Source organism: Lathamus discolor, chromosome 1 (genome assembly GCF_037157495.1).
Source record: "Lathamus discolor isolate bLatDis1 chromosome 1, bLatDis1.hap1, whole genome shotgun sequence".
Lineage (NCBI taxonomy): Eukaryota > Metazoa > Chordata > Aves > Psittaciformes > Psittacidae > Lathamus > Lathamus discolor.
The window spans coordinates 88037304-88058751 of NC_088884.1; the positions used below are offsets into that span (position 1 = coordinate 88037304).

Here is a 21448-nt window from a genome sequence, read left to right on the forward strand (position 1 = left end):
GTTAAATATCTCTGCTCTAGAGGAGCTCCAGACTGGAATAGCAGGACTGTTGCAGTTGAAAATTAAAGCTTACTGCCAGAGTTGAGTGTGGGAAGCTTAGACAGCATTTACCCACGTTATTAATGGTTCTCAACAGTTCCTTATTTTGATAAGTATGAAAATCACCCACAGGGGGTTTTTTTATGGTTATTAGCATCTTGGCTGGCATAATGTCTCAAAGCTTAATTATATTCAAAATGTTTCTAGCCAGCTGTATGTGTTTGTAATTACCTCACTCCCTCAGTTCCTGCCTTTTTTTACTCATCACACATGATACTTGTCTGTTAAAGTCAATGGAATTACCTGCACGAGTGTAGCTAAGGGATTGTCTTGGCGTGTATTTGGAAGTGTGCAACTTGTCTCTACAATAGTTACCGTAGGAAAATACTTTTGGAGGCTGCTCTCGCAGCCCATAAAGCCAACCGTATTCTGGGCTGAATCAAAAGGAGCATGACCAGCAGGTTGAAAGCGGTGATCCTGCCCCTCTACTCTGCTCTTGCGAGACCTCACCTGGAGTATTGTGTGCAGTTCTGGTGTCCTCAACATAAAAAGGACATGGAACTGTTGGAACAAGTCCAGAGGAGGGCCACAAGGATGATCAGGGGACTGGAGCACCTCCCGTATGAAGACAGGCTGAGAAAGTTGGGGCTGTTCAGCCTGCAGAAGAGAAGGCTGCATGGAGACCTCATAACAGCCTTCCAGTATCTGAAGGGGAGCTATAGGGATGCTGGGGAGGGACTCTTCATTAGACTGTAGTGACAGGACAAGGGGTAATGGGTTAAAACTGAAACAGGGGAAGTTTAGATTGGATATAAGGAGGAAATTCTTTCCTGTTAGGGTGGTGAGGCACTGGAATGGGTTGCCCAGGGAGGTTGTGAGTGCTCCATCCCTGGCAGTGTTCAAGGCCAGGTTGGATGAAGCCTTGTGTGGGATGCTTTAGTGTGAGATGTCCCTGCCCATGGCAGGGGGATTGGAACTAGATGATCTTGAGTTCCTTTCCAACCATAACTATTCTATGATTCTATTCTATGATTCTATGAGTACAATTTGAAATTATTGTTTTGTTTTGTTATCCTGGTTATACTATCACAAATAAAAAGCTGTATCTTCTGTTTTCAGAACTGAAGTATAGAGAACTTCAGTTTTTTTTTTTTTTTTGTTTGCTTAGTAGGTATCGGAAGAAAAATGCTCTAACCTTTTGAGAAACATGTAGTTTTATCCTTTTTGTTTGTCTTTCTTTAATCATGAGACCTTCTCAATGCAATATAAGTGCAGATTCAGTGACAAGGCTGTGATTCAGAGTTTCAGCAATGCACTGTATATGTCTCATCATGTCTGCTGTGGGTTGTTTTCAGGATTTTACTTGGGGGGAGGGAAGATCCAACAAGGAGGGAGGAACTTCAGCTTGGATTATGCCACTACAGTTGCAAGTAGCATTTCACTGTGCATTGCCAAAGGGAAATTGTTGTTGGTTCATTGGTATCGGTGAAAGTTTCAGTAAATCTCTAACAACAAAAAAAACCCATCACAGTGTATGCAGTTCCACATACTAACAAGTAAATCACCCTCACCAAGCATTTGATTTGGCAATGAGGAAATGGAACAAGCTAATATATTAATGTAGCAAATTGTTTCATCCTTTTCCTCTGTCTTGTCACTTGATTGAATTTGCATTTAAGCCCCAGTGGAAGTGGTTTTTGCAGGTTAAGGCCAGGTACATAACTGGCTGGCATGATATGCAGCAGCGGATCGTGTAGCCCACCAATATCTGTTGTCTCATCATCCCCTTCTTTAAGTAGGGAAATGTGGCATGGGGAGAGCAGGGATTTAACTGTATTTGTCAGACTTAATGATGTATTTGAGGCAAAAATCCCAGGCTATATTATAGATTGTCTTTGAACTGTATCTGTGATTTCCTCCATCCCCATATGTCCTCTTTTTGCTTGGCAGTCCAGACTGTGTCTGCACCAAGAAAGGCTTTTTTTTCTTCACAGTAGTTCACTGAGCAGTTCCCAGGTATCAGAAAGAACAAGACAGGAAAACACTGCGCATGTGGAGGTTAGCTGCAGAGTGCTGAGGTACCTACCCCAATATTGCTGGCCTTTCTTCACCTGTGTGTGCATCTGTCTGTATATAACCAACACAGCACATTGTGTACCCCTCTTTATGTTAAGAATTTACCAAAATCTGTGCCCAAGGGAGGGGGACATCTGTAGCTTTTGGGAGCCACAGGAAGGGAGGGTGAGCTGACAGGGAGGAGAAAAAACAATAGCATCCTTAGGTGATTGCCAGTGCTGTTTTAGTTTGGGACAGCAAGTTTCAGTCTCGGGAAAGGAGACATGTTTCTGGGAACAGGGCAGCATGTGTGTGGGAGTACTTGGCCCTTGTTTATAGGGCTTTTGTTGCCACAGCAGTAATGCTGGGGGGGGAGGGCTGCAAGGACCAGGAACATGAAATAAAGCAACAACTTACACAGAGCATTTAACTGGAATGGCTTTTTTGGGTGGAGCACCATTTCCAGGTGTGACTGGTAGAGCAGGGTAATAATGTGCCAGTGTAGTAGCTAACCTTTGAGACTGGAACTGGAAATGCCCCTGAAACCAAAGTGTCCAGAACTCACGTGGGGTTTGCTTTAAGTGCTGCCTGTATTTCTTTATGATTCCTCCCATATCTATGACAAGCAGTCAGTAATGCTGGGGTTTGAGTCTTTACTGGATGTCTATATGGAAAAGAAATCCTTTATGCAAGACCTTTGTAGGTGATGTATCAGTGGAGGCATTTATAAATGAGAATGGACCTCCCAGCTCATCTGTTTTGCACAGCCCAGGCCATGTAAAATTGATGCTGGGAAATGAGTGCCACCAGGAACAGGAGGTACTCAAGTACTCAGTACTGAATGGCAAAGTGCCTCAATAAATTATTAGTATGGTATGGGGTGATGGGTGCATATTAAGAATTTTCTTTCAATGAAGGATAATTGTCCATAGTGACTGCAGGGAAACCAGGGAAATGAATACTATGAACATGGAGAATGGACCACATTAACATATTGCTCCTGGATAGACTAAGTGTACCAGAAAGAACCAGTGGAATGAGAAACAGGGAAATGTGTCCTGTCCTCATCAGCAACAGGACTAATGACAACAAAATCATCGGACAAGTTGCTTGCAACTTGTTCGTGCAGTTTAAGGAATTGACCATAATAATTTTGGAGTCCAGTTCCTCCATGGAAGTGGTGGTCATGTAGTTGAAACTTAGCTACAGTGTGTGGGGAACTCCAGCTGAGTGACAGGAGTCGCTCCTGACAGTTGTTTGCTGCCGCTTTGCGTTCACTGTGTTACCTTCCAGGCTGTAGGCTTCTCTTCAGATTATTGAATCCTTTCCAAATTCTGTCTCTGTGCAGCTTTTGGATTGAAAGTGGTTTTGAAAATAAAGCCTGGATGTTCCAGCTGCTTTTGCTTTAGCTTTTGTTAGTTAATTTCTCAGTTGATTTTGAAGATCTGGTATTCATTTTGTAATTAATAAAAGGCCAGGCTATGTAATCTTGTCACCACATTACTGTTCTGCAAAAATCAGGGTAAGCTTTGCCTTTTGTTTTGCTCCACTAGTGCAATAAATTAATCAGAAAGTTTGTGTAAGGCTGGTACCATCAGAAGGGCAGACTGGGTGGTGCTGATAAACTGCTGGATGGCCAAGTGTAGATGCCTTTCCACAGAAAGGTACATCATGCAGGGGTTTAAGTAATCAGCCTTGGATTTCTTGCATTTCTGCTGCCACTGCTTATTGTCCAAGACTACAGCAGTGTTCCATCCACCTGCTGATAACCTGATTGCAATAATTGTTGTGCATAATTTGGCACTGGATTTTTCTGCCAAAGATGCCTCTGCTGCTTGGCTTTTAGAAGTACTGGAGAAGGGAAGGTGTACATGTGCTTAGAATTACAGTACCAGACCAGGATTTCTTTATTTTCCTTTATATTGCTGTTAAAATAGCTCCAGTAAGGGGAACAGGGATAACATGAAAAAGAAGGCACTAATGTGAACTGGAGTAGATCCCAGCCAGTTGGCATCCTGTGGTGTGCAGTGAGAAGAATCCCAGAATGTGAAGAGCAGAACATTGGCGTATCTGCTGTGATTACTGAGCACATGATTTTGCACTTCTGCGGGGTGCAGGGATACAGCAATCCAGAGTAGCTTTACAGGGGCTAAAAAAGCTGTGTGGAAACAGTGCTTAGGCAGGAATTACTCTGCATCGCTTAATGCAGATGCACAAGACCCAGAACTGCCTTCAGGTTGAGACTTGTCCTTGGTTTGTGTGATTAACCCTGTTGGGTGTCTGATGTCCTTAGCTTTAAAGGAACCTAGGAATGAAGGGCTATTTCCAAAGCAGTGGATCCTGTTTTTCAAGGAAACAATCTACATTTCATTTCTTGTGAAGAATCAAAGGAAGATTTTAAGGTTCTACAGAAGCTGCAAAACAGCAGCTCCTCCCCCAGAGGCACCAGATTTGCATGGCAACATTTTCCAGATGGGCAGAGAAATGCCTGGGACAAGGGTAGGCAGCTCCAGAAAGCAGAGTTAAACCTGGGGATAAAGTTAGACAATTGCTGAGAAGCAGGAACATGACCTTCTGAACGAACTGACAGGAGATTTGTCACACCTGGGAGCTGTGCTATGCTTGATGAGGAAAACAAAATCTAGTCACATTTTTGAGGGCCAAGTTATTTTTCCCTCTTGGTCACTGGCATTCAGCTTGGAAAATTGCACTCACCGTATCTATATTTGCTCTTACCAATGGCAACTTATCAGATGGTAGTTTCCCCAACACAAGACACCTTTGTGCATTGAAAAATCTGGATCAGCTTTGGGAATAAGCTGTCCAGGTGATTTTCTGCTAACTGATACAAAACATGTCTTCTGCCACACTGACCCACAGGGATTTTCATAATGGGAGAGTGTGGGCAGAGAAATTCCCCAGCAACTTGTGAACATAGCACTGTGTGTTTACCATGGAGTATGGTTACTAACACTAGAGGCAATGAATGCTGTACAAGATACTCATTAGAAGGCACGGTTGGGTTGTGGATTGTTCCACTTTGTAAGTCAGATAGGAGTAGTTTGGATAACACCACAAAAAGCAGTATGTAACATTGCCATAGAAACACACATTTCAATTTGAAATGCCCCAGTATTTTCTTTGTTAATTACTGTGTTTACTTCAGATGTGGGTAAATTTCAATAATTAGGACCTGAATCTGGGGATTTGGAGTAACTGTACTAACCAAAAACACCAGGCTCAAATGGGAGGTAGTACAAAATAATGTAACTATTAAAAAGACAAATTATTGGTGTTAGAGAATAAGGATAACTCACAGGAGAGCTGAATTCATTTGTTACAGTTTACATGTGAAAAGAGCCACCTAACAATTTGTTGACCTTTCCAAATATTTTCACACTGTATCTAGTGGTATCAGTCAGCTCCGTAATTAAAACCCTCCCAGTTGTAATTACCATTTCTCCTCAATGAGGCTTAATCTTTTGTGCCGAAGTTCAGTGAGATAATCACCGTTAACTTCCCTGAATGCTTTTATTAGGTCCCTGCATTGTGGAGTTCAGACAGCAGGTTCTATTTCATTTACTATCCCTTAAAATCTAATAACTCTTCTGTCAAAAAAAAATTATATCCAGCTTTTCAAATTCTCTTGTAATGTTAATTTTTTTGAGATGTTGTTATATTATTGACAGGCTGAGAAAATTGAGGCTGCTCAGCCTGGAGTGGTGTGAGGTGTCCCTGTCCATGGCAGGGGGTTGGAACTGAATGATGTTAAGGTCCTTTCCAACCCAAACCATTCTGTGATTCTGTGATTCTATGATTCTCAACAGTAAAGTGCCACATACAATTCGGAATGAATACACTTAAAGCAGGAGCAAATTATTGTGTTAGTTCCAAAACCCAGGTGCTTAGTTTTCCATCCGTGGAGCTCTTCTTGTGGCCAGGTGTAGTAGGTTCTGCTTTGTAGTGACATCAGTGAAAGTGTATGTGCTTGTGTCAGAGTTGTGCTTGCTCAGTGTTCTCATGGGTGTGTGTATGTGCCTTTTCAAATACAGTGTTCTTTAAAAGCGGTTTGTGAGTTGCCATGAAATTATTCATAAGCAAGGAAAAAAAATCCAAAGCTAACAAGCAGAAAAATCCTCTCACAGTGGCACTTGAGAAAAACCCTCTGTAGTAACCAGGTTAATAATATTCTATTTGGAGTAACCATTATTAGCAAATAAATGATCATTAGTTACGTGCTGAATTCCCAGCCAGTTGCATCTAATTTCTATGCAAGTAACCTGCAATTCCACCTGATTGCATTTTGTGCAGTAGATAAGAATATCAAGTCAGGATTGTTTGCTGCATTATATTAATTCCTCGACCAAAGAGGTTAACTTCACAGGTGCTAACTAAATAATCTGTATGGATTTATCTCTTAACACAAGCATTCAAGGTGTTTACTGACTTTGGATAGTCTGCCATGTTTGTGATTAGAGCAAATTCTGCTCTAAGAGTTTCTTTCTGTTGGAGATTTGGGGAAGATCTGCACTTCTGAATCCCAGTTCAGTACAGGCACCCTAGTAACACTGGTTAAAAAAACCAAGTCTTCTCTGGAGGAGCTGAGTATTTGTGGCTGGAGTCACAGTGGGAGTTTTGCCACTAGGATCTGTATTTCTCTTGCAGACAACTCTTGGTTTTGTTCTCTGTCCGTAGTGTGAAACAGACAAGCAAATGAACCAGGAAACTACTTTCTTCCTCTGTGGTTTAAGTTCCCTTTTGTGATCATGGAATGTTTTTGATAGAAGGTGCAAGCAAGAGGAGGGGAAGGGGGCTGTTAGGTGACTTAACTAGTGCTGGTGTTCTGCTGTTGGCTCTGATAGAGCAGACTCCTGCTCTGCATGCTGTTCCTCAGCAGCCCACACAGTTTGGGAAGGCACCTCTTTACCTACAGGATCAGGTCCCTACCTTCCGTAGCTCTCCTGGATATCAAAGGTGAAGTATCCCAGCTGGCATATGGAGGTGGTGCAAGTCCTTGCTGCCCTCCTGGGGTTGTCCTGTCTTGTGTCACTCAGCCTTCTTGGGCCAGCTAGTCAGTCTGGTCAAACAGTAGTCACAAACTGCCCCTTACCCAAAAATTGGGTGGGGTTTATTTTCTATATGTCTGGGCACAGGCTCTCTGAAGGAAAAGGCAGCCTGCTGCAGATAGATCAGCTCAAATGGGTTATGAAAGCATTGCCCAGAACTAGCCCTGGGTAATAATATTCAGATGAAGATGACCTTGCAGCCAAGTTCTGATGGTGTCCTGTCACCACCCTGCCTGTAAGAACTCAGTGATTAAAACTTGTCTGTTTTACACTTGTCCCATATTCTTGTACACTTGTCCCATATTCTCCAACATTTTCCAAGTCAGAGTCCTTGGTGCTTGTTGCCAGTTAAGTGCTTGTAGACAACTGAAGGAACAAAAGAGTTTAGAAACTCTTTTAGTTAATATCTTTTTCTCTTTTCCCTTAGAAGTGAAGAAGAAGGCTGCCTTTATCACTCCAGTGCCGGGAGGGGTAGGACCTATGACTGTTGCAATGCTCCTGAAGAACACACTCATAGTTGCCAAAAAGCTCATTTACTAGAGCAAGTGGGCTCCTTTGGAAGAAGAATCCAATTTGTTCTATTTATTGATACACAAAATGTTTATTTTTTACTACAAAGATATTTATTTCTACATTGTATTTATTTTTTCATGTAAAGCATGTTAAACCAAATGGTTTACAAGATGTTTGAATACTTTGTGTAACCTCCTACTGACTTGTGAGCTAAAAGAGAGAATGCCTATGCAGATCTGGTGGTGGTGGTCTATTACCTGTGTGAAAATGAAGCAGCAGCATGAATTACAAACGTACCTGTGTGTTTGGGGGTGGGGTGCAAGTACCAAGGTCTTGCAAGCACCTGGAACTGCAGTTTTGATCAAACAGCATGAAAACTTACTTTCAACACCCTAGACAGGTTTTTAAAATATGATTTGTGTTCTGAGGGCATGACGCATACTGGGTGTAGTTCGTACTCTTAAAATTACAATTTTATTTAAACACTTAAGAGATAGCAGCAGAAATACTGAATCTGAAAGGAGTGAAAGGCTGAACTTTTTTTTTCAACTGCCCAGCAGTAATGTTGACATGACTGCAAAACTTCAATACATGTTTTAAAACAGTCAGGTGAACCTGAATGATGGTGAAATTGTGCCCTTGAATGTTTGCAAGAGGTATGCATGAATGAGGAGCTAGAATGGAAGCTAACATTATTTTCTTTCCATGTCTGGATTTGTTTGACTAAATGTTTTGGTGCATAACACCCTCACCCTTCATGAGAAACTGAATAGTTGACTGGGCTGGATCAGACTTCAGTTAGGCAGATCGTAGTTAAAACCACCATGTATGTACATTATATGTATAATGGAGTGAGGAAGAAGAAGAAAAAAGCAAGAGTTTATCCCTAATGAAATATTTGTGTTGGAATTTTAAGCCATTTAATTGCTCTCTTGGTTTCTGAAACTGCATGAAGGGCTGGTTTTAGTCCACAGTACAAGGCTCAGCTCTGTGAATCTTTGGCTACAGTGTTTTATTGCTTAGAGAAGGCTAGATGGGATACTAAGATCAGTACTTTTCTGTTGCCAGAAATTTTAGTTCCAAGGTGGCTCTAGACTAGTCTCATGCAATGTGGAAGTTGGAATGGAGTGGCTGTGAAGGTGTCACTCGAACTGTGTGCACTGTTGATGTGAAGAGCCTACCCCAGTTCTCACTGGAGCCACTTTGGACTTTTATCTTGGTGTTTTTATCTCAGTTGGGATGGCTTTGATTTATTTTTATCAAGAGCTTTAGGTGTTTGCCAGTAGACTCTAGATAACTTGAAAAGGGAGGGTGTGGCAAAATACCCCTGCGTTAAACAAAATAAATGCTCTTATTGTAATAAAAGAACAAAGATGGAGCATCACTTCTGTGCTGATGGTTTTTGTGATGGACTTCCCAAGAGTTCTGTTGAATGCAGCATTTAGCAAAGAGGCTGCCAGAATCATTGCTGAAGGTGCAGTGCAAGGAGTGCAGGAACTTGCTTATCCGTTTAAATTTGAGCAGTAGTTACAACTGATAGGAGGATCAAGGTGCTTGTGGAGATAAGACTCAGACTGATCAACCCGACATTGGTGAGATGGAATAAAACTTGTTTACTCTTACATTAGTCTTGGTGAGAAATTTTGATGTGCTTTTGGGGGTGACTGTTTTTTTTTTCCTTTGTATCAGTGAGTTAGGAGTGGAGCGAATGGATGTCTTCTGCATGTTCAGTTGTGAGTTTTTTCATCTGTTTACCTTGCTGTTCTAGATCAGTGTTTCTTTTCTTGGATTTAACTCTAATCATCTCTGCATTTTTTTGGCAGAATAACAATTTATGGCATTTTGTTTATCTCAGTTGGGCAAGTCTACTTCTTTCATGCTTTGCAAGCAGTTTATTGTGCATCTAAAGCTTTTTATTTTCTCACCTCTGCTTATGGGTTAGCGTTACACAAAAGCTAGTGAGACTGAGGTGTTGATCCACAGCATGCTATATTTAGAGCTGCCAGACACATCTATGAGAGCGTTCTCCACTGGGAGAACATCTAGAAGGAGCAACCACCCCAAAAAGCATGCTCATGTGCCAGACCAGGTCAAGCCTGGTCCAATCATGAACGCCCTGTGGTGGACAGAGGCCCACACAGCCTTATCCACTGGAGCCTTCTCATGGGCCTACCGCACCCAGGTCTGTTGCCTAATGCCAAAGCCACCTCGTGGATTCACATTGGATTAAGCTCCTATTGTGCAGATGTGTGTTGAAAGCAGGACTCATGAGCCTTAGTCCTGCTTGGGACTGATAGCAGAGGTTATCCGGGTAGGCAGAAACACTCCTGTGTGCAGACTGTACTCCATCAGTGTGCAGGCATGCAGCAATTCAGGATAGCAAAGGAGGGGAAAAGCTTGTGGAATGCAGTCCATGAGCAGGAGAAGGTATAATTAAAATGTGCAGAACTAGCTTGTGTTTTTTCCCCTTAACATGTGAAGTGGTTAGGTTGAATCCTGCAGATCCCTCAGGAGAGTGGAGCATAGAGGGAGAACTTCAGCAGGCTGGAGTTACTGGAGTTTATCAGGAGATTTTTGGCTGTAAAATACAAAAAATGTGAAATGTTTTTGTTATTTGGAGCTCACAGTTGCAGAAGCTGTTGCTGGGGTGAAGTGTGTAGCTCTACTTCAGTCAGTCAGGCTGTTGCTGTGTGTGTGCCTTATTGAACCGGGCACTGCTGCTGGTTCTAGTATATTTGGCTCTACCCCTGGAGATCCAACTAGTCCTACTAGTTCCCAGCTGCCTGGGCCCAAGGAAGCTGAACAGCATTTGGGCCTGCGGAGAGACATTTAGTGTGAGAAATGAGTGTAACAGATATGTCTTAGAAACCTGCAAACACTTAATGTAAAAAGTATGATAGTTCCCATTATGAATACCCACTTCCTTGAAAAGGTGGAGGTGGGCTTTTATAGCAGTGTTGTGGCAGGAGTAATGAAGGATTCTCCTGTTACAGGAGACCACAGCTTACTTGCCCTTTCTGCCTGTCTTCTCTATGCCTGTGCTTCATCAGCTTTCTGTTTCTGCTCCACACAACTACATGGAGCTTCAGCCAGCGTCCCATGCCTGGTGCAGGGCTGGTGGCTTGCCCTGCTTCGGAGGGTTGTGCATAGGGAAGGCTGGCTGAGGAGCCATCAGCATGCCGCCATAGGCTCCCCAGAGCCTGTCAGCAAAGGCTTCTCACTGCAGTCACCAGTGGAGAACATCATCCATTATCTCTGTCTTATCACTTTGTAACATCGGCAGTAGCTGTTCTTATGATTCCTCTTCTGGATGCAGTGCACAGAGGACCAGCGAAGGAACACAAGCAAAACAGGGTATGGTCCTCAGACCCTGAGCCCTCAAGTAGCATCCTGAATGCTGACTGTCCTCCTGGAAGTAACACAAGACTGCATTTCTATGGGAAGGAAAGATCACGTCTTCCACAATACGTCATTCTTCATTTTAGTCACCTCTGTTTTGCTGTATTTCATTGATCTGCTCTGACAGATACCACATCTGTCTTGAAAACTGTACCTTTGCATGTACAATGATGCCCACGGGTAATAGGAAACCAGGGTTTCAAAAGAAAACCTGATTCCATTGCTAGATAATAGCAGTTTCCTAAATAAATGTGTGGTTGCCCCAGGGGCTGCGGTTGTTGCCAGATGCACTTTTTCTTGATTGGTGAGAGCAGCAGATGACGCTTCGTGGCATATAAGTGTGAGAAAAAAACACAGGAACCCAGATAAGCTGAGTGAGCTGCCTGGACTGAGGAACTGAGAAGGTGCTTCAAGCAGCTGTGTGCCATGGCATTTGGAATGCTCATCTATATTTTGCTGAAAGGTATGTTCTTGGGTGTAATAAGGTGCACGGCTTTGTTGAACAACACTTGGCTCCTGATATAAGCAGCAGGGGTGGGAAGCATGCAAAGGCATTGCAAAGCAAGAATTACTTAAGTGGCTTTAAACGTGAATGAAACTTAAACTCATAGGGTATAATGCAGACCTCATGAAAAGCTACTGGTAAATAGGTGTAACATTGTAGAATATTGCATTTATCTGTGTTCTAAATTGCATAAGGTAATAGAGTGGAGAACAGAATGGATGCGTGTTTTGGAAATTCACAAACAATAGTTAGTTTCCCCACAATCATAATTTCTCTGTGGCAAAGGGCAGTTTGAGGCAAGAATGTTTGAAATGAATGGTTGTTGTATCACTGCATGGCATCAGAAGTGTAGTAAGTGGGTGCATGTTTTGTGGATGATATGAACCTTGAATAAATATACTGAGTTTTTCTGTTACAGTAAGCATCTATTTGCATTACACAGCAATGGGGGCACTGAGTGAAGAGTCAGCTCTTACTGTTTCATCCCTTAGCATGGACTTATGGAATAACTGGACAAAAAACAATGCTGAAGGTACTCCTTTCGTGTTTTGATTGTTTCTGTTAAGCTGTCATTTAAAAAAAGTGTCACTTGGACACTGTTGAAATTTTTGTGTGCTTTATTCATGAGATGAGCTGCTTTCTTCATGGAGCCTTAAAACCCTCTCTGAGGTAATAGGTGCTCCTCAGCTGGGGTAGGCTTAGTGTTGCCCAGCTGAAGGATTCTTTATCCACAGCCAGTTATAATTTGAAGCAGAAATTTTAAGGCAAATTGGGATAGATGATCTGCATTTCTGATGGCTGTTTCTGTTACTTGTGTAACAAGGGCTTGGTTTCTAGCTGTCTTCAGTGTGAACCTTCATACACACAGTGAGAATGCAGCAAGCGTCACTTCCAGTCATGCCTCTCATTACTGTTACTCAGTAGTTTCTTTCTCTGCTGCAGTTTTGCTTCTGGCTATTGCAGCTTCCCCAGCCCTTTTCAGAGTGCTAGCTCTCTCTTTTCTTTTCTGACTGAAATGTGAACTCAAGCTGTTTCCTTGCCAACAGCTGAGACCAGAGCACTGTGTTTATCCTGCAAGCTGCTTTCTGAATGTGATTTGAGGTAGTAGGGATGTCATTTCTTTGAGAGAACTGTGCAATCTGGAACTGAGGTTTTGGCAGGTCAGTGAAGGAGGAAAGGATTTGAACTGTGAGACATAATAATGTCTTTGTTCTTTAAAAAGAACATAAACATGCATATAAATCATCATCTGTTAAATGTAAGTCAGCACAGGATGTCTTGCAAGCTTCTTTTAGTAGATCCTTAAGCTGCTTATTTTTCTCATAACAAGTCAAACTGTTGCGGGGGGTTTGTCTGATTTGTTATAGTGCAGCAATATACATTCATACATACTGTATGTGTGCGTTTCATCTATATGTTAAATATATATACTCACACGTATGTGAAGTAATATAGATTTTTGACTGCAGTAGTCTGATTTATCAAACCTGTGGTCTGTGTTTGTCTGTGCCATGATACTTCCAGAGCTGCATACAGCAAACAGGAATTTAACGAAGTAGAAATATGTTGTGACTCGTGTAGTGCAGTACCCTGTTTGTATTATTTCTAGAGAGCAGGAGTCAAGGGTCATGTTTTAACAAAGTAAGAGGCTTTTTATTGGTAGACAGCTGTGTCTGTGGTAGTCCCATGTTCCCTTGGGCTAGGTGTGGCTGTGCAAGTCCACTAGATAACAGGGCTTTTAGCTGAGTGTGTTCCCCTCAAAGGTAGAACCAAACTCCCAAGCATGCAAATACATGTTTACACAGATAGTTAAAAATATATTTTGGTGGAGGTTGCATAAAGCCACTGAAAAGTTAGAAAATACCATCTCCATAAAGAAGATTGAAAAGAAATGCTTCAAGACCCACCAGAGAAACTGGCAGTATCTCTCTGAAGTTTTCTTGTATCTCCTCTGCAAGTTAAGTTTTTAGTAAGTTTTATATCCAAGGTTAAGTAATACTAGATCCTATGAAAATGAATTCACTGGAGGAACTGGCAGTTTGTTGTGGATTGCAAGTCCTCTGGGGCCTGAGGTGTAGTTTGGGCAAAACCATTAATTTCCACTAAGTCCACTTGCCTCCTATTTACAAGTTCATGTCCTATTTCCTTATTTTATATTACACAGTCTTTGGTGTCACTAGTGCTGGGTCTAGGAAATGTCAGGCTTGGTGATCAGTCAGGGAAGAAAAGGTAGTGGAAAGAATGCCGGGCTGGGAGCTGACATGGCAGGGATAAAAACTTGGGATGCTGTTCGGGCTGAAGGGGAACCTTCACAGCAAAATGGGCAGCTAGGAGTAGGGAACGGCTTGCTTTCACTTGGGGAAAAACAAGATTCCTTCATTGCTGTGATCTGGGTCTCCCATACAGGCTGTGAGGGAGGCCCTGCACATGGGACTGACCCTTTCCCTCTCCATCCTCATTCTGGTTCTCCCATTACTCCCCGATGCACCATAGTTGAAGGCTGAGCTGTCGTGGTCTTAGTGGCTGGCTCATCTTCTTGCAGGTCTGTCAGTTTTGGCATGCCCAGCCTTCCAAGTACCTGTAGTACTGAGTTCATGTCAGATCTTGCCAAGTGTATCTGTTTGAATGACTCAGTTGTCAAGTGCTTACACAGCATGCTTTACTTTCCTCATGTGACATGAAAGGCCACATGGATGTGTTTATTCAACAGCTTATTCAGTATCTAGGTGGATAACATCATATGAGTTAGCATAATGATCTGGGATGGGTTAGAAAAATTATTCTTTTTCTTCTCAAGACTTGTCATTATTTCAGAGGTAATTTGTACTTCTGCAATATCAAAATAATTAGCACTTAGAATTTGTGAGTGTGTCCATTTAAGATCTGATTTTGCAGCCCACAAGGGCCAAAGCTCTTGCCTCTCACAACAAGGGAGGAATGTACTGTTTGTTTCTCACCTGCACAGCAAGATGTTTGTCTCCAGCACTTTCTAGGCAGGGTTCTGCTCTAAGCTGACCTTTGTTTCTAATGACAGGACGAACTTTAAAGGCACTCAGGGGAGAGGCTTTATGTACCTGTACAGAGCAAGGTTTCTTCCAGGCATTGGCAGGTGGGAGGCTGCCACCTTTCGGCAGCCATGGGGTAGATGAGGAAAGATGTTCTGGTAGTGTGAATCCAGCTTATGGAAGTTAGAGTGGAGGTGGCTGAGGATTTCTTGTCTCTGGTATATAGATTGGTACCTTCCTCATTTTGTTTCGAGGTTTTTTTCCCACATATGGCAGAGATGCAAGTGAAATACTAAACTTGCACAGAAGACATCTTCTCAGGGCTCAGAAGAAGAGTAGTACCTTTGGTGGCAGGAAATAGTGAGGGGTCCTGCTGAGTGGTCATGGTTAGTGGTTTTATAATGAGCTGTTCAGCCTTTTTTGTCCTGAAATGGTGATTCACAGCAGTTGGTACTGAAGTGTTTCAGGAGTCACAGGGAGCATGAATGTGCTGTTGCTGTTTTCTGAAGCTCTTCCCTGCAGAGCTTTGGTAGTTTGTCTGCAGGTATATTAGGCCTAAGTGAAAATGGGCTTTTGCAGGTCACCTGTATCCTAGATCTCCCTGTGGCATGATGAGCCCTGAAGTGGTGTTAACCATGTGCTTTGTTTTCCATTGTGCTTTCCCTGGCAGTGAGCATCATACAGTCCTCCTGGGCAGAAACTAGTGTGATCTGTCTCTTGTCACAAAAGCTGTTTTCTCTTCCTTAAATCTGTCCCTCCAAGGCCTAGTCCTGGGCTAACTGTGTTCTGGGCCAACAAGCCCACCCCCAGAGCTTGTCAACAGCATTCCAGAGGCAGCAGAGAAGAGCCAGATCTTGATAGCAGAGCTTGTGGGTAGCCAGCACCAACTTCTTCCTTTGCAGGGTGTGTGGTTCAAGGCTATGGGTGTGCCTGCCCTGCACAGGGCTTTCTGGAGCAGAAACACCATACTGCTTTCATTAAATGGGGACAGTGTGGCTGTGGTAGCACAGAGCTCACTGCTGAATGATAGAGATGGAGCCTCAGTCTCAGCATACCCTTCAGTGCGTAGGTATTGTCACTTGATTGCTAGGAGAAAGTGTAGTAAACCAACGTGTCCTTTTTCAAGCAGACTTGAGTTATTACTTGTTCTCTCAGCAGGAAGCCTGATGATTCTGTCAGATTTCACAGGGCACTATTTTGAAAGTAAAGTTGTTGATCTGAGGAACAGTGATAGCATCGTGCCCCCTGTGAATCCTGTTTTGGGCACCTGCCTGAAGTTGTGAATCAATCCAACACACAGGCAAAGAGCTGAGCAGCTCTTTCCTATTGTTTCTCAGCTCTGTGATGAAGCTGCAGAAAGGATGAAGAGACAAATCGCTTAGTTGAGTGCATGGGGGGATTCCTGTCATTAAGTGATTTAAACTGGAATCCAATGGGGAATTTTGGGGGTTACTCCAGAAAAATGTGTTGTGGGATCTCGGGTTTCCCATAGGATGACTAGAGGCTTGGATGTATAGAAGTGGTTCCATCAGTGCACTATCTCCAGACTTTGATTTAGTATTAGTCAGAAAGGAAGGTTTCTGCTTGGTGTAGCATTGCCTAGTCACTTGGAGCAGACCTCGTCAACTTCCTGCATGATGTTATTTTTCTTGTGGTCAGAACGGAAAGCTTATATTGACATCACTCTGTTAGGAAATCACCTTCAGCCATCACTAAAACAGTCCCTTGAAACAGTAAGACAGTGCTTGGACACCCCACCCCACCAGGGATTCCAGTAACTGGGTGGAGAAACCAGTTCAAACAGCTGCTTGCTTGAATGGTGAAGCTTTAGTGCTTTCTCTTTATGTGCTGAACCCCTGTGCCTGTGTTACAGCTTCATGCAAGCCTCTGTGCTCCTGGGCTCAGGTGCTCTTCTCTTGGTATTGAACATGGGCATAAGGTTCCAAGAACAGTTTTGACTTCACCTTTATTCCCATTTGAACTACCACCGGTGGGAATAAGGTACTAATTTTTTGTGCTTTCAAAGCAGAAGTGTGTTCACTGACCTGGACACAGATTATTTTGTGTACATTCAGAAACTTAACAGTTGTGAACCATGCTTTTGCATGGGAAGACCATCTGGGCAGTCTTGCGCTTGCAGGCATAATGGGTCACTCTAGGAACATCAGAGCATGGAGGATGGAGGTAGGGAGCAATCCCACCAGTCATCAGTTGCAGGGCTGGCCAGCAGAAGTGTTAGAAATGCAGTAGTTTGCCTTGTGATGGGGAAAAGAGCTAACCATTTGAAGTCAGACTGGGAAGTACACTGAGAATAATTCTCTACTCTCATTCTCTAATCCCCTGATATTCCTGGGATGGTTTTTCTGATGGATTCCAGGTTGGATAGTGCTGGTGTCACCCTGGAGGACTTTCCCAGAATCATTTTTATACTTTCTTCTCAAAAGGAAGCAATTTATTTACAGTTTGCTCTTTCTCTAAAGCTATGCTGGAATGTCTTAGAGGCTTGTTCTGCTTAGCAGTGCTTACATCTGCCCATGAGACATACCACAGTAAATCTATGCATTAACTGTCTTCTGCAGGCAGTATCTGTTCAACTTGAGTTGTGAAAATGAATAAAAATTTTTTTTTTTGCTAAATATAACATGATTTTTTTTTCACTTTCTCAGCAGACTACACTGAGCAACCAAAGCTCATGAAGCTTATGCAGACTTGTCTTGAAGAACACCACAGCTATTGTATCAATGGGCTCTGTGCTTTCCACAGCGAGTTGAGGAAACCCATATGCAAGTAAAGAATAAGTATCTTCTAAGTATCCTTCATAGAAAATGACAACAGTAGCATTGTTTCTTTGTTTGATACATGTTCCTAATGTAAGGTAACTGAATTTCAGCAGTTTCAAGTGCCAGTCAAGTATCTGCAGGCTTAGTTTGGCACATGATTGAGTGCTCTGGTAGCCCAGAACTGTTAACAAGGTAGTAGTGCTGTACTGGTGTGATACTAAGGAAGGAAGAGGGAAAATTTACAGCTTCATTGGTCACTGCTGTGATGGCAACTCAAACCACAACTGGTGCTAGAGTAAATAGTAGAGAAATAAGTATATGTTCCCAGTGGCCACAGTGAGGGAGGCAGGATCTTTCAAGATGTCAGCTGCATCTCCCTTATTCTTTAACTGCCTAGACACTGATAAGGACTGTGATGTCCTTAAGAGCTTCTGGGCAGCTTTGGCCTTTGGAGATCTTCTAGTAGCTAAGGATCAGCAGAGCACAGTGCTCTTCATCCACACCCTCTGCGATGAGGGTATGTTTAGACTGTGTTTGCTGCTGTGACTGCAGTCCTTGAGTTTGCTTTAAACTAGGCAGACTGGGGCAACTGGTAGTCTTGATGGAATGAAGACATTCTGACAGAGCACCGGATTCAGCCCATCCTCTTTCAGGCTTGTTCTAAATAGTTTAAGACTGATGAAAACTAATGTGTTTCTGCAGTACAAAGCATGAGAAGTCCTTAATAATGTTTGCATGGTGTATATTTATTTTGTAGGTGCCTTGCAGGTTATAATGGTGAGAGGTGTGAACATTTAACACTAAATTCATATGCGCACAATTCTTACGAACGCTACATTGCTGTGGGAATTGGTGTGGGAATACTGACGAGTGGGATACTTGCTATCATCTACTGCTACGTAAGAAAGAGGTATGGGAGATATGCAATCTTCTCATCACATTCATCTGAGTTGTACTGGGCAGGAAGAAAGAGTGTGTGGAATTTTGAGGGCATGGGGAGTGTGTTCTTTGTTGCTGATCTGTCGTGTGATCTTCAAGGAACTGACAGGCTACCTCTGTTTTTCCATCTGCCACTTGGGTCTAAAGTCATCTTCACTGAGGCTGCCTATATGAGTTGGGTGACAACAGACACCTGATTCAGGTTCTGTTCACACTGCTGTGGTTTTAGGTTGGTCTGATTAACATCACGTGATGTTGTCTGTTTTAGATGCAGAAAATTGAAATCCCCTTACAGTGTCTGCATGGGCGAGACAGCATTGTGAAGACATGGCCTTGGGATGCTTCCCAATTTGCCTGTAAAGGAGAGGAAGTCCTGCTGGGAAGGCCGCCACATGCCATCTGGCAGATACCCCAACCTTGCTGATGGGGAGGGCATGAAGGGAATGACAGGACAAGTACATGAAAGGAACTCCTGCAGGACTGATGGGCTCCGTTCACATGTGAAGAAAGACTTCCTTCTTCGTAGGGGTTGCTAGATGACCAGGTCCAAAAAGCTAAGGATACTCACAGCCCTCAACGATCTCCTGTGGGTGGTATTTACTGAGGAGACGACTTCTGGGTTTTAGCTGTTTTCAGTCATTTCAAGCTCTGGTACAGTGTTCTCCTCTGGCCTTTTCTGTTTGGTTGGTTTTTTGTTTGTTGGTTCTTTTTAGTCCCCTTCTTTTCTCCTCCTGTGGAGGAAAAGTGCAATCCATCTCACAGTGGAGATGGATTCTGAACCTCATGTGCTGACAAGACACAGTTTGGGTTCTGATTTCAGTGTCTGCTGCCTATATGTGTGGATAAACAGGCTCTTTTCCAACACAGCAGATACCTTTAGTGTGCTAAACAAAGTTTAGTCTTCTGCTGCCATCAGGACAGAACCATAAAATGCTTCCGACTGGGCAGAATGGATGGTTCTCAAAAGCTTGCTTCAACTTAGGAATAAAGAGTAAGCACTTTCAAGAAAATCATGTCATGACACCTCTGGGCATGGCAAGTTCTTACTGTTTTCACAAGCAGAGGATTTGGGCATCTTTGTCAAAATGGATTATTGAGGGTGCTCATGGCAAAGAACTTTACTATTTCCTTACATCATATAGCAGTTCATTACATCTTCAGACAGAACATGACCTTGCTGCACACTGATTTCAGCACAAGACTTCAGCTGGTAGAGAAGCTTTAATGTTGCTGTTTAATTTCAGTATGGCTTTGCCCAGGAAACAGATCTCCCTTCTGTTCTCCCACTAGGGGCACAATGTGACCACTCAAATAAGAAACAAATGGGGATTTTCTTCGACCCTGGACAAAGAGATTACGCATAAGATGCTTAGTTTTCTGAGTCTTGTCTACGAAGAATTGCAAAGGTAACAAGTTTTTTTTTTGAGGACAAAGGAAGAAAATTGGTTCTGAAACTGTGGGACTATTTGTGACTTCTCACTGACGGAGTTTTTGCCAAGTGCTGATGAGACTGGGAGATGGGTCTAAGAGATGTTCATTTCAGCTGTTGCATATTGTAGATGCATCTGCTGTGTTTAGTCATCTGTTAGAAAAAGACAGGTACTTTGTGATTGTATGGGATGATACAGGCTCCTAAATTGAGGTGCCCTGCTTGGAATACTCAATCTCTTTGTAACATGAGTTAATTTTCGCAACAGGATGCATGTCACGTGTTGAAAAAACCCTGTGTATTTGTGAGACTACAATGATAATGCTGAAATGTGTATGAAAAGCTGGGGTTCAAAAAGCACTTGAGTGGCCTGAAGTTCAGTGGGCTGCTTATAAGGGGTATCTGGTCAGTAGCTGAGTCATCTTGGTTCTCCATTTGATACCAATAAATAAAACAACACATCATATGCTGCTTGATTGGAATCCCCATGCTATGGAGTGGAGCAAGTGCCATATGCGTACACGAAAGGGATTGGTGAGGAACTGGATGGAGAGAGGCACCAGTCCTTTCCTCTACACATTGACATGAGCCTTTTGTAAGAGGCACTGAGCTGATTTTGCAACTCTCAGCTTTTGCTTTCTTCATCTCCAGCTAAATCCTCAAATCTCTGTATTGTTTGCTCCTTTCCATTCTTCTGACCTTTTCTTAGTATCCACTGAGACAACTTCTCTTGATTTGCAAGTCAGCTTTCGGTAGTTGCACTAATGTTTTCTGGCATGTGTGTGGTGAGAGTGCAATTACAATCTGTGTATCCACATGCAGGCATCTGAAAAATCTCCTTCACCCCTTGCACACACTGAACAGACTGAACAGAAATACGAACTAGATACATGCATGTCATCAGGAAAAGACAGGCAAGAGATTCTTTCTCATTAGTCTTGGAGAAAATTTTAGAGCTAGATAGACCAAAGGATGAAAAGCCTCAAAGCTTTTGTCATGTGAGTGAATCTTTCTCTACAAGGAGTTGTCTCTTCCTGCACAACCATTGTGAGTATTGCATATCGCTTCTAGAGGATCAACCCTTCTGCAGCACAGAGGCTGTGTCTTGGAGCAGGCACACACAGTAGCACAACATGCTCAGGGTGTACATGCAGTTGTTAAAGGAGTTTTAAAGGAAGGAGTTTGAGCCGCTGGACTTTTAACTTGTCCAGAGAAAGCTGCTGGGGAGAAATGGGTCTTAGAATCATAGAGTAATTTGGGTTGGAAGGGACCTTCAAAGGTCATCTAGTCCAATCCTCCTGAAAGAGCAGGGATATCTTTAATTAGGTCATGTTGCCCAGAACCACCTCCATCCTGGCCTTGAATGTGTCCAGGGATGGTGCATCCACCACCTATCTGGGCAACCTGGGCCAGTGTTTTACCACCCTGGTTGTAAAGAAGTCATGTGGTTGTAACCATTTGTGCGTTTTCTGACTTTTAACACCTTTTACATACCAGTGGCTAAGCAGGTGCCCTGTGTGGTATGCAGGTAATTCTTCAGAAGTGTTTATTTGTTGCAGTAAGACTCTCTACCTATAGAAACACACACTGACCGTGTAGGTTTTAATGCCTGGTTAAACGTAACTGGAAAGAAAGGTGTATGTCAAGGCAACAGTTTAGCAGGAGAATAAATAGTGAAATACTGGTTTTCTTTCTAGTTTGCATTCTGGTCCAAGGCA

The 21448-nt window shown here is 42.9% G+C and overlaps 2 protein-coding genes across 6 annotated transcripts in view; both read left to right on the forward strand.

Annotated features, from left to right (window-relative positions):
- MTHFD2L (methylenetetrahydrofolate dehydrogenase (NADP+ dependent) 2 like) overlaps nucleotides 1–7908 on the forward strand; it is a 32199-nt gene extending 24291 nt beyond the window's left edge. For all 3 annotated transcript variants that reach the window (XM_065685371.1, XM_065685388.1, XM_065685397.1), the window contains one exon: nucleotides 7588–7908. In XM_065685371.1, the coding sequence (XP_065541443.1) occupies nucleotides 7588–7700 (113 nt within the window). In that variant the 3' untranslated portion in view covers nucleotides 7701–7908. The remainder of the gene's footprint in view (nucleotides 1–7587) is intronic.
- Nucleotides 7909–9663: 1755 nt separating this feature from the next.
- On the forward strand, nucleotides 9664–20196 carry EPGN (epithelial mitogen). 3 transcript variants are annotated; one of them, XM_065685439.1, is made up of 5 exons: nucleotides 9664–11535; nucleotides 11996–12109; nucleotides 17249–17369; nucleotides 18120–18272; nucleotides 18570–20196. In XM_065685439.1, exons 1-5 carry the CDS (start codon nucleotides 11499–11501, stop codon nucleotides 18622–18624), a joined length of 480 nt encoding a protein of 159 aa, XP_065541511.1. In that variant the 5' UTR covers nucleotides 9664–11498; the 3' UTR covers nucleotides 18625–20196. The 3 variants fall into 3 exon arrangements, with proteins under 3 accessions (XP_065541511.1, XP_065541518.1, XP_065541527.1); XM_065685446.1 differs by having other exon boundaries at nucleotides 17252–17369; XM_065685455.1 differs by having other exon boundaries at nucleotides 12020–12109.
- The last annotated feature ends 1252 nt before the right edge of the window (nucleotides 20197–21448 follow it).